General features: G+C 47.5%; 1 protein-coding gene across 1 annotated transcript; it reads right to left on the bottom strand.

Annotated features, from left to right (window-relative positions):
- Positions 1-2,471: 2,471 nt before the first annotated feature.
- Positions 2,472-11,581, bottom strand: LOC118222850 (procollagen C-endopeptidase enhancer 2-like). Its single transcript, XM_035408746.1, has 9 exons — positions 11,101-11,581; positions 8,059-8,167; positions 7,530-7,788; positions 7,055-7,179; positions 6,242-6,378; positions 5,222-5,961; positions 4,632-4,712; positions 3,987-4,157; positions 2,472-3,585 (listed from the first exon to the last, which is right to left on the bottom strand). Exons 1-9 carry the CDS (start codon positions 11,202-11,204, stop codon positions 3,455-3,457), a joined length of 1,857 nt encoding a protein of 618 aa, XP_035264637.1. The 5' UTR covers positions 11,205-11,581; the 3' UTR covers positions 2,472-3,454.
- Positions 11,582-12,020: the final 439 nt, after the last annotated feature.

Genomic DNA, 12,020 nt, shown 5'->3' with positions numbered 1-12,020 from the left:
GTGTGTGTGTGTGTGTGTGTGAGAGAGAGTGTATGAGAGACATAGTGTGTGACAAAGAGTGTGAGACTGAGTGTGTGTGAGAATGAGTGAGTGAGAGAGAATAAGAGATGCCAGTGAGAATGTCACAGTGCTTCTGTGGTTGTGTTCGTCTGTGTGTGTGTGTGCGCCTCGTGAGTCGGTCCGGAAAACCCCGGCGACCAGACGCGACCATTGGTTTATTAACCTCCTCCACCTCCCCGTGTCCTTTTCAGATACATTTAATTAATATGAAAGCGGTCAGCGGTGGCCTACTTCCCACAGACACGTCGCTAAGGCAGGGATATTTTAATTCACTACGAGCTGCCTGGCTCGTAGCCAGTCTTTTTATGGACGGGCTGATCAGAGATCATATTACGCAGTGACTTAGGGAGGGAACACGTAGTACTACTTCAAAGTAAAATTGTATCCCTTCCAGGACAACCTGAGCTGTGTGGCACGAGTGGCCACTAGAGGTCGCCATTAACAGCGAAAACGCCGAAGGGGATTTAGAAACGCAGATAGACGGCTGTGCATACACTTCACACAGTAAAAAAAAAAAAAAAAAAGTTCAATTCAAATAACGTAAGATAAAATAGCGACCCGTTCAATACTGTCATATTACATTCTTTTAAGAAAGCTTAACATGTTTGTACAAATAGAATTAAAATATGTCACACATATCACATTATAGTTTTGGTGTACTGTATATATGTACACACAGATTATGAGCGTCATCAGGCCACTTAAAAACAGCTGTAAGTTTGCATGTGGCCTCAGGTTGCCATGGTTGCCACCCTTGAGCCATGACATCACTGGTGCAGGGTCTGTTTTGGCCACAGGCGGCAGTGCAGGGGCATAGCAGCAGCTGCATCTATGGCTCTAGCTGTGGATTGGTTAAAAGACAAGGCTTTTAACCTGGTAGCACATTCAAATGCCAAGTGGGGGCAATGCTGCAGGAAAAGGCAATTCAGATGATTTGCTTAAATTAAATTTCAGCCGTATATATATATACAATGTAAAGCCCATACTAGATAAAAAAATAGCCACATTAAAAGGATTTTGTGAATTTTCCAGTTTGGCTCTGTGCTCATGAGTAACACAAGAAAATGGCTTTTCTTTGCAGAAATACTGAAGAATCGGGAAGAATATTATCGTGAGCAATTCACCATCTTTGCCTCTGCAAGTCTGCCAATCCATACGGTCAGCTCAGAAAGTTGGGTTGACGTGTCATTACAGTTGGCCTGAACTGGCTAATGGTGGAGCGGTCTACCTGACAAAACTGTTTTGTAAATAATTCAGATGTATCATACAAAAATAAATCTCTCCTCCGAAGAGAGGAAGGGGAGGCAGTGAGATGTTGAAAATTGAAAAAAAAATTTAAAAAATCATCAATCACTGCCATCATCAAACATAATCCAAAAATAGTGTGAGGCATAGTTTTACTGTGATAAAAATTAATCAAAGCAAAACTGCGAGGCTTATACAAAGGCCCTCAAAATAGACAGTAACAGTGAGGCCACGTTTGAAGTGACACCCTTCAGCTCCAGCCAAATTTGTCCCGAGGTAAAATAGATCCAGTGAAAGAACACGGAGCTCCCAATTGTTATCATAGAGGTTTTTATATAAAGCATCGTCAATTACCTTTGTGCTACAAAGAACCTTTTATCTCAGAACAGGACAGACTCTGCAGCTGAGCTGAACAGGGAATTAACGCATTGTTCACGGAGCGGGCACAACCATTTGAGGCTACGTGATTTTCTGAAGACTATTTGGTTTCCTTCGGTGTTTTCACAACGTATCTTAATAAACATTTTTTTTTTAAAAATCAGTGTCTGAGAGGAATGAAGGATTCAATAAGTATTATCGTCTCTTTCGTGAATGATGCAATAGAGGGTCAGAGTACGCCGTAGTGTAGTATAATGGGTAAGGAACTGGGCTAGTAATCTAAAGGTTGCACGTTCGATTCCTGGATGCCAGTGTACCCTTGAGCAAGGTACTTAACCTGCATTTCCATTGCTTCAGCAGATGCAGTGTAAATGCGATGTAAAAAGTTGTGCAAGTTGGATAGGAGCATCTGCTAAATACCTGTAATGCAATTGTCACACCCGCGTGACACCCCTGGGAGGGATATGCGGCAGGCGCGGGGGAACACAGTTGTCCGTCGCATGGAGTTGTCCGTCACAGTTCCCCGTTTTAAAAGAAACAAAACTGGAAATAAACTCAAATAAAGAAACTCGCTCTCGGTGTTAGGCCCCGCAGCACACCTTTAAGCACCTGGGCTGATTAGCTAACGCAGCCCAGGTGCGTGTGCTCTCTCCACCAGCCGGCGCAGCCGAGACCAATCCGCCTCTCCGGCGGACACGAAAGCCACAGTAATGTAATGTAATCAGAGCAGAAAATGCGTTAGACTGAGCTGTACCGCGCATTACCGTAAACATCCGCAAAAGAACTAGTCAGTGTTACAAATCCTTTAATTAAAGACAAGTATAATTTACAGATAGCTCCAAAGTTTGACGTTTGGTGAGTGTATGAACCGAAAAAAAAAAAAAAACAATATAAAATACTGAACAGTTATGATTCATGACACAAAAATATTCAGCAGGAGACTGTGTTCTATCTTGAGGCTTGTCATGACTGAGTCCATGATTAATTGAAAACTTGTTCTCTGTGTTGCCTTATGATCGGTGCTCTGCATATTTATGTGGAATAGGCTACCGTGTGAATTGCTTCACCATTTCAAATAGGGTGTGAGTTAGCAACTCAGTTCTGCTCAGTTGAAGTTAAAATAACTATTAAATGATGAATGTATATTTTTTGCTGAGGTTGGGAGAATTTACACGTGGAATTAGCCTTAATTTTTTTAAATTGTGTTAATTCTATTTACAAAAGAAAATTTGACTTGTAAAACTATACATTAGTGTTCAGTTTTTATGAGACATCTTTAATTAATCAAAGGGAAATGACAATGCATCACTAATTTAATCATCTAAACAGAACAAAAGTAATGTAATTATAACTAAGTCAAATGAAGAAGTGTTGAAGTGTTTTGGCAAAAAATATATACTACACTGTCAAAACTTGTTTTCCTTTGCTCCAATTATAATCTAAGCTTTCACTGTACATTACAGTAAAAAAAATTTTCATTAGAATTTTACTCCCGAATGAATAGTTTTGTAAAGTCATAGTTATAAGTCACAGTATTGTATGTTTTGTTAAGAGTTTTGAAAAATATACTGAATGTTTCCAAAAAATCTGCTACAGCAAAAAATAAAGCTGTGATTATGAATACATGACCATTTTTCATTTTTATATTACATCTTAACTATGAATACTTGTGGTTGTCTGGTTTTCCTCTATCATAGTGGAAGGAGGTGTGACTGCTTTTTTTTTTTTCTTCCTCTTTCCTGGGCTTTGATTGGTGGAGAGTAATATGAGGTCAGCAGGTTCGGCTGGTTAGGTTGGCCAGCTGCTTTTGCAGTGACGCTTTGTAGGGGAAGGTGAAACTGCTGGGTTCCAGAAGGCCACGCCCCTCCGAGTCAACCCGGCCAGTCAGGATGTAGGTCATCCCTGGGAAGGAGTTGAAACGTTAGACAGGTTCCAGAAGGAAACCCTAGATGGGCTGAATGGCCTGCTACCATTAGCTAATCAGTCAATCTGGAAAAGCCTCTGGCGTTCATACACAATGCAGTACGCGAGCTGCATGCTCAATGATGAGTGTGTGTGTGTGTGTGTGAGAGAGAGTTTGTGTGAGAGTGCGTGTGTGAGTGTGTGTGGGCTTGTGCATCTGTGTGTGCGCATGCATGCGTATGTGCGTATTTGTTTGTGTGAGAGAGAGTTTGTGTGTGGGCGTGTGTGTGTATGTGCACGTATGCATGTGTGTGCGCATGCGTGCGCATGTCCGTGTGTATGTGTACGTATGCATGTGTGTGCGCATGCGTGCGCATGTCCGTGTGTATGTGCGGCAGTACCTCTGCGCAGCAGCGGGCAGCTCTTGCACGTTGACAGCAGCTTGACGGACGCAGCTTTGCCCGCCCGGGCGAGGCTGAGACGGCCAGGCTTGTAGGCCTTCAGCACGGAGACGCTGACGTGCACGCTGCCCCTCGAACCCGGGGCCAGCGCCGTCACCTTCCCTGTGAGCACTGAGGTCCACGGAGAGAGAGAGGGAGCCGGTGGGAAGGAGGAGTTAGCACACAGTACACAGAGAGAAGGAGGATATAGCACACAGTACACAGAGAATGAGGAAATAGCACACAGTACACAGATCTGCTACAGCGAAGGTTCTGTGGAATTAGAACACAGTACACAGATCTGCTACAGCGAAGGTTCTGTGGAATTAGAACACAGTACACAGATCTGCTACAGCGAAGGTTCAGAGGAATTAGAACACAGTACACAGATCTGCTACAGCGAAGGTTCTGTGGAATTAGAACACATAGTACACAGATCTCCTGCAGTGGAGTTTCCCGGTCTTGTTTCAGACAGTGGACCAGCAAATGTGAGCCTCAAAGCCTCAGGGATTGCCACACATTGTGGTGTGTGAAGGGGATGTGAGGGGGATGTAAGGGGGATGTGAAGGGGATGTGAATTGTGATGGAAAGGCTGATGTAACTCACCAAACTCTGCAGAGCAGAAGCTAGCCGGGAGACCACTGTTCCCCTTACACACCTGGGCACAGAGTGGGTTTGTAGTTGCCACTGCAACACAAATACACACACGGTCAGCACTGCATGCATACACATACACACACACACAGTCCGCACAACACACACACACACACACAGGCAACACAATATATACACACAATAGACACACACAAACACACACACACAGTCAGCACAACACACACACACACACACACTCATGCATAAATACACATATATAAGTGATCTCTCTATCAGTGCTGCTCGCTCACAGTAACAGCCCCCTGGTGCAGCTCGCTCACAGTAACAGCCCCCTGGTGCTGCTCGCTCACAGTAACAGCCCCCTGGTGCTGCTCTCTCACAGTAACGGCCCCCTGGTGCTGCTCTCTCACAGTAACGGCCCCCTGGTGCTGCTCGCTCACAGTAACAGCCCCCTGGTGCTGCTCGCTCACAGTAACAGCCCCCTGGTGCTGCTCGCTCACAGTAACGGCCCCCTGGTGCAGCTCACTCACAGTAACAGCCCCCTGGTGCAGCTCGCTCACAGTGTCTCCAGTCTCACTCACGTTTCAGTTCTTGGAGCCGCTTCACCACCGGTCCGGTTCCGTTCTTCCCGGCTCCCGCCTTCGGCTTGGGTTTGGCATCCGGTTTAGTTTTGGGTTTAGTGCCGGGCTTAAGGAGGGGTTTAGTTCCAGGTTTCGGGATAGGTTTAGTTCCGGGTTTGGTTGTCGTTTTTGGGATGGGTTTAGTACCAGGTTTTGGAGTGGGTTTGGAACCAGGTTTTGGGATGGGTTTAGTACCAGGTTTTGGAGTGGGTTTGGAACCAGGTTTGGTACCGGGTTTTGGGATGGGTTTAGTACCAGGTTTTGGGGAGGGTTTGATAACGACTTTGGCGCCAGGTTTTGGGGTGGGTTTGATACGGGGTTTGGGGGTTGGTTTGGACCCAGGTTTCGGGGTTGGTTTGCTGCCAGGTTTGGGTTTGGCGCTGGGTTTAGTGACGGGTTTGACGACCGCGGGCCTTGTCGTCGGCTTGGCGGGGGCCTTGACCTTGGGTTTGGCGGTTGGCTTGACCTTGGGTTTGGCGCTTGGCTTGACGGCCGGTTTGACAGCGGGTCTGGGTTTGGGTTTTTTGGTGGGACTGGTGGACGTGGCGTCCACCCGCGGCCCCGGGGCGACATCGTGCCCCGCGGTGGGGGGCTTGGACCCCTGCGGAATGCTGGAGTACGTGGCCCTGAAGCCGTCAGAGGTCACGCTGAGGTCAGACACGAACTGGACCAGCAGCTCGTTCCCATTGGTCACTATGTTTCTGTGGACAGAGGCAGAGGGAGGAGGTGTGTGTGTGTGGGGGGGAGTGGTTTTGGGCAGAAAGAGAGGGATGGAAGAGGAGAAGAGAATGGTATGAATCCCCAAAGAAGGAGAAATAAATTATTGAATTAAAGGGTGCACATCCTGTCTAAGACATTTTAATAAGTCTTGACCATCTGTATTAACACAGAAGAGAAGGTCATTATACCGTACAGAATAAAAGCCTCTTTTTTTCAGGAAGTTTCAAACCGAAGCGGGAACTAGCCTCTCAGGACACTCACTCGGGTACGACATCGCCGCAGTACTTCCCAATTCGCCGCGAGTCGTCCGTTTCGCCGCCGTTGAAAAACGCGACGTAGTCGTAGCGACAGTAACTGTCAGCCTCCATATCAAACTTGTCAAACTTCACCTCAATTATCTGCAGAAATGAAAGGGTAGGTTGTACACACACACACACAAACACAGACATACACAAACACACACACACACAGTCAGCAAAATACACACACACACACACACACACAAAGTAGAAACACATCAATGATGTCAAAGTGAAAACAATGGGTGTCTACGGCACACATATGACATGATCTATGGAGAAATAGGTTGGCAGGTTAACCTTACAGCAGTCAAATAAAACCAACAAATGAGTTTAAACAGGATAAAATGAAAGATGTGGTGAGACTACTGGAGTTGGTACAGAATTCCCCACCCCTTTTTCCTACAGTAACATAAAACACACACACACACACACACGCACTCTCACACGCACACACATACAAACACACACACACACACACACGCACTCTCACACGCACACACACACACACAAACACACACACACACACACAGCCTGCACTCAATGAGACCATTCATTCACATTTATGCTGAAAGCAGGTGGAATCTAGGTGCCAGTGCTGGCTCCAAAGACGCATATTCACGAGCAGAGAGACCCTGGTCTCACTAGAACGGAGGGGGCCACTAGCCCGCCAGCCCGCCATCTTGTTTTTCAGAGAACGGATCCGGTGGAGGAGAGGAAGAGAAATCACGGGACGTGGGGTGCGTAAGCAGGGAGATCTGGGGAGGCTCTTTACCATGTTGGGCTCCACGGTGATGTGCCAGGAGCAGCTGATGCCCGCTGGGTAATTCGACTCGGGCCAGTTCGGTGTTTTGACCGCGCCCTCGGCCTTCGTCAGCCGCCCCCCGCAGAACTGGTGCTCTGAGGTTAGTGAGCGAGGGAGAGAAAATTTGAGGGCTGGCTGAACGAGAATCACAACGACAGAGCGGCGTGGAGCGGCAAGCGGTGAAAGAGGCGAGCGACCTTTGCTTGATAAATCGGACGTAAGCGTAAGCTACAGTCACAATTACGACTGAAACGGCTGAAAATGTGAGTACCCGATTTAGCAAACGAGGTGGCTCACATCTTTTCTATTTTAGAAATATACGTTTGAAAAGGCAAGCGAACAGTTTTTTGAATTCCGATCGGTTACAAGCGACTGACAGGTTCCGCTAGCCTCAGTTAGCATCGCGGCGTTTTTGTTTTTTTTTGCGTAGCGACTGGCTGCTCACCGTCCACGTGCGGCTTGCCCCCGCTGAAGTAGGCCAGGAAGCCCCGGCCCCCCAGCCCGGCGTCCGACACCATCTCCAGCATCATGGTGTTGCTGGTGGAGATGAGGGCGCCGGGCCGGAAGGTTCCGCAGAAGCGGCCCAGCTTCTGCACCGCGTAGGAGTGCCCGTTGTACACGTCCACGTAGTCGAACCGGCAGCGCGGGTCCGCCTCCAGGTCGAAGATCCGGAAGGACAGCATGACGACGTGGCCCTCCGGGACCTGGGATGGGGGTTAGGGTTGCAGGTGGGCGGTGGGGGGGCGGGAGAGTATGGGGATGGGGGGCAGGGGGCGGGAGGCAGGGGGAGGAAATTGAGACGATAAGAGTGAGGTATGTTGTTAAGATTCTGGTCAGGTGTCGGTCGTGAGGTCCACTAGATGCGGTCCAACATGGAGTGTGTGATTGAGAATGCAGTTAAGTGAGTGTGGAGTTGTCCGAGGCATGACCGAGTGCGGCCAGACTGATCTCGGACCTCGGCGCTGGGGACTCACTGTGATGTACCAGGTGCACTTGCGGTTGGGTTTGTAGTAACTGGGGAAACCCTCACTGCCCAAAAACCCAGAATCTGTGACCAGGTGCCCTCCACAGTTGAATATAGGCCTGAGGGAAGAGAGAGAGAGAGACAGAGAGAGACAGAGAGAGACAGAGAGGAGAGTGAGTCACCGATCGGAGTAACCCAAATTAGTAGCAGAAACACAAAATTCCTGTTTTCAACATCGGAGCAATGAAAAGAGAGCACAAAGCAGACTCAGGTATTGTACAACCCTAAACAGAGAGACCTTACAGTAGGAGGGTATGAACTTCAATTGCAGGGGTACAGTGTAAATCAGGGTCAGCCCAAGTACAGGCTTCATGACCACACCCTTGCAGTCGAAAAAAAAGGGCAGAAACACAAGGTATCCATTGCCCTAAGAATCACAAACGTGGTCCCACGGAGACAGGAGAGGTCGAGACAAAGACATTAAAAAAACAAAGAACATAAATTAAAAATGAAATGAGAGAGGATATCGTGACAGACATTTGCATTGCGTTTTAAAATGAGAGGGACCATACTGTGCCCTTGGCTTACACAATGAAAGAAGAAGAAGAAGAAGAAGAAGAAGAAGGAAAAAAGGCTTGTGTCCAAAGTGTCGGGAGAGTACCGGAGGAAAGCATTATATGTCACATTAACATCCCCTGTGCATTCTGGGAACCCTGTGGTTAGTCTACCCTCCAATCAGGGCTGAAATGTGATTGGCTGAAATGCGGCAGTGGGAGTGGTGAGAGTCAGTCAGTTCCTCTCAGAGCTCTTGTGCAGTTTAGTTTTTTTTTTTTTGTGATACTGTATATTGTTCCCCGTTTCCTGTGCAAACAGGATGTGGAAAGCAGGGGGACATAAGTGTAAAGGGACATCCAGGCAAACACGGTCACATGCTCACTTCACTAAAGGCTGATGTAACCTAAGAACACAAACACAAACACACGTGTTCATGCACATACATGTACAGATATCCCAGCACCACCATCACACACATACACGTACAGACACTAAACACAAACTCTCAGTGGCTCAGACACACCCATATTCCCACAGATACACATTCCCCATTCCCACCCCCACAACCCCACACACACACACACACACACACACACACACCTTTACAATGCTCACATTCAGCACACACATATACAGTGTATGCAGGGACTTAACGACACTTATGCAAACACATGCACACACACACACACACACACACACACAGTAAACATTCTTTACAATCCAGCCACAGTGACTGCAAGCACTGATTCTGCTGGCATTAATGTTCAAAAAAGTGAATTTAAGGTAAAAAGTAAATGCTATTGGTTTGATGAGTGAATGAATTACAAGTTGCTAAGTACTCAATCCATCATGGCCCAGGACAGCCCACACTACATCTTGGTTGAGATCTGCAATTTCATTATGGGCACTTGAGGAAAATATGTTATGTAACGACACAAGTCTTCCAAAGTACACACACAGGCACACACAAGCAGAGGGACTATATTCTTCAGGAAATTAATCTTTCATCAGCAAACTTTGTACAGAAACATATATTCAGACAAGCTTTATTGTAGATATAAAATGACTGCACATGAGGTGCACATACAGACTCACCACACCACATAAAGGAAAAAAAATTGCATATTTACTGTGTATTCATAAATATGTGTGTGTGTGCATGTGCGTGTGTATATGAGTGTATGTTTGCACAAGCGTTATTAAATCCCAGCACACTGTAAGTACACTATGTGTGTGGTGAATGTGAGCATTGTACATGTGTATGGCAAAAAAAAGTATTTCCTGTATTAGGGTATGTGTAAAAAAAAATATATATATCATGAGTCAACCCCCCCCCCCCCCCTTCCGCTCCCCCACCTGATACTATCTACCACTGTCTGGTGTCTACTGCTGTCTGCCTGTCCACATAAACACATACATCTCTTCCACCCAGAAGGCTTAATAACACACACACTAATAACACACACTCCAAATTCCAGAACTCTTGCAGTGTGTCAATCACCTCGTAAAAACGCTTGATTTTCACAAAGTCCTCAGTAACCTACCTCTCTAACAGTGCCTCTCCCCACTCATTTCTCAATCTCTCTCACTCACTCACACACACACGCACACACACTCACACACACACACACACACACACACTCACACACACACACACACACACACACACACACACACACACACACACACACACACACACACACACACACACACCTTTACTCGTCAAATGGCCTTAACTCACCCTCCTGCGCCCCTTCCCCCTGCCTCACTGTAAAACTAGCCAATCCAAATCTAAACACTCAAACACACCCCCTTCAAAAGCCCTTAAATAATCTCTCATTCTGCGCAAATATTGTATCTCACTTTAAGACACAATCAATCAAACATACACACATATATATATATATATATGCTGCGATAAATGACCTAGTGAAATATCACATGCACACACACACACTGCAAGTCCTAGCACTTTCTTTGACAAACCCATCATCCTACAGTATTGGCACATATTTCTGTTGTTCTCCTTTCCCACAGTTCATTCACACGGACTGAGAAAAAACTTGGACGGGCAGTTCACGGTAGAAGCGTCCCCTTCACCAGAAAGCAAAGATCTTCAGCCACGAAGCGGCGGAGCGATGTGGAGAAGGGCCAGCTACCCCAGGTCCACCCTACGCACTCCTGTCCCCGTGAACCGAACCACAGTCCCCACAATACCCACAAACGCCCTTCACTGCCTAGGATGAAAGGACAGTACGTCATACTGCATCAACGGAGAGACAGAGTGAGCAGAGGATTCAAAGACAAAGCACATTTACTGACACACACACACACACACATGCTAACGCGCAAGCAGTGGTAGGTGCATATTAGATAGATTTGAAATCTTGCAGACGACCGCGGAACGGACGCACAGGGTACGCACGCAGACACGTGGTCACACGCTCGTCACGTTCACACCGCGATCGCTCAAGAGCGCGCTGCTCCTCCGACTCACCGCGTGAAATTGGTGTTCTGCACGTTGGGGCTTTGACCCCATGTCCACCCGAACGTCAGGAACAGAAGGAGGCAAGGAGCCCCCACGTGTACCCCGAGCTTCATGGTGCAGAGTAGACTCAGAGAGAGAGAGAGAGAGAGAGCGAGGTGCAGAAACCAGAGAGAAGGGAAGAAACTGGGGAAAAAGCTGAGGCGTGGACACAGGGAGAGAGAGAGAGAGAGAGAGAGAGGGAGAGAGGGAGAGTGGGAGTGAGAGAGAGAGTAAAGTAAGAGAGGAGAAGGAGAGGGAGAGAGAGAGAGAGAGAGAGAATGAGTGAGGAAAGGAGAAAGGAGGGAGTGTTTTAACTTTTTCCAGATGGCGATTCTAAATTAAGACAATTCTAAATTGACTTTGCTTAGGGCAGAAAAATATAAAAATGATCAATAAAGGTAAACCAGCGATCGGGAGTACCCTAAATTATCGGACGTGCGTTTGCTCTCTCTCTCTCTCTCTCTCTCTCTCTCTCTCTCTCTCTTGTGCTTTCGTGCATGCGTGCGTGCCCCCCGCCCCCCCCCCCCCCCACACACACACACACATAAGGGCAGCGCCCGAGTGTGTTAGCGCCATCGTACGTGTCACTGCTGAAAGCCGCCGCCTGTGCGTGCCAGACAGTCGGGCCAGTGTGGACCGAGCATAATCACTACGTCTCAGCCCTCTCTCTCTCTCTCTCTCTCTCTCTCTCTCTCTCTCTCTCTCTCTCTCTCTCTCTCTCTCTCTCTCTCTCTCTCTCTCTCTCTCTCTCTCTCTCTCTCTCTCTCTCTCTCTCTCTCTCTCTCTCTCTCTCTCTCTCTCTCTCTCTCTCTCTCTCTCTCTCTCTCTCTCTCTCTCTCTCTCTCTCTCTCTGGCAGCACAGGCAGGGCCACAGCGCACGGGCCCCCCGA

Source organism: Anguilla anguilla, chromosome 3 (assembly GCF_013347855.1).
Source record: "Anguilla anguilla isolate fAngAng1 chromosome 3, fAngAng1.pri, whole genome shotgun sequence".
Lineage (NCBI taxonomy): Eukaryota > Metazoa > Chordata > Actinopteri > Anguilliformes > Anguillidae > Anguilla > Anguilla anguilla.
This window is presented reverse-complemented; position numbering and strand designations above follow the sequence as displayed.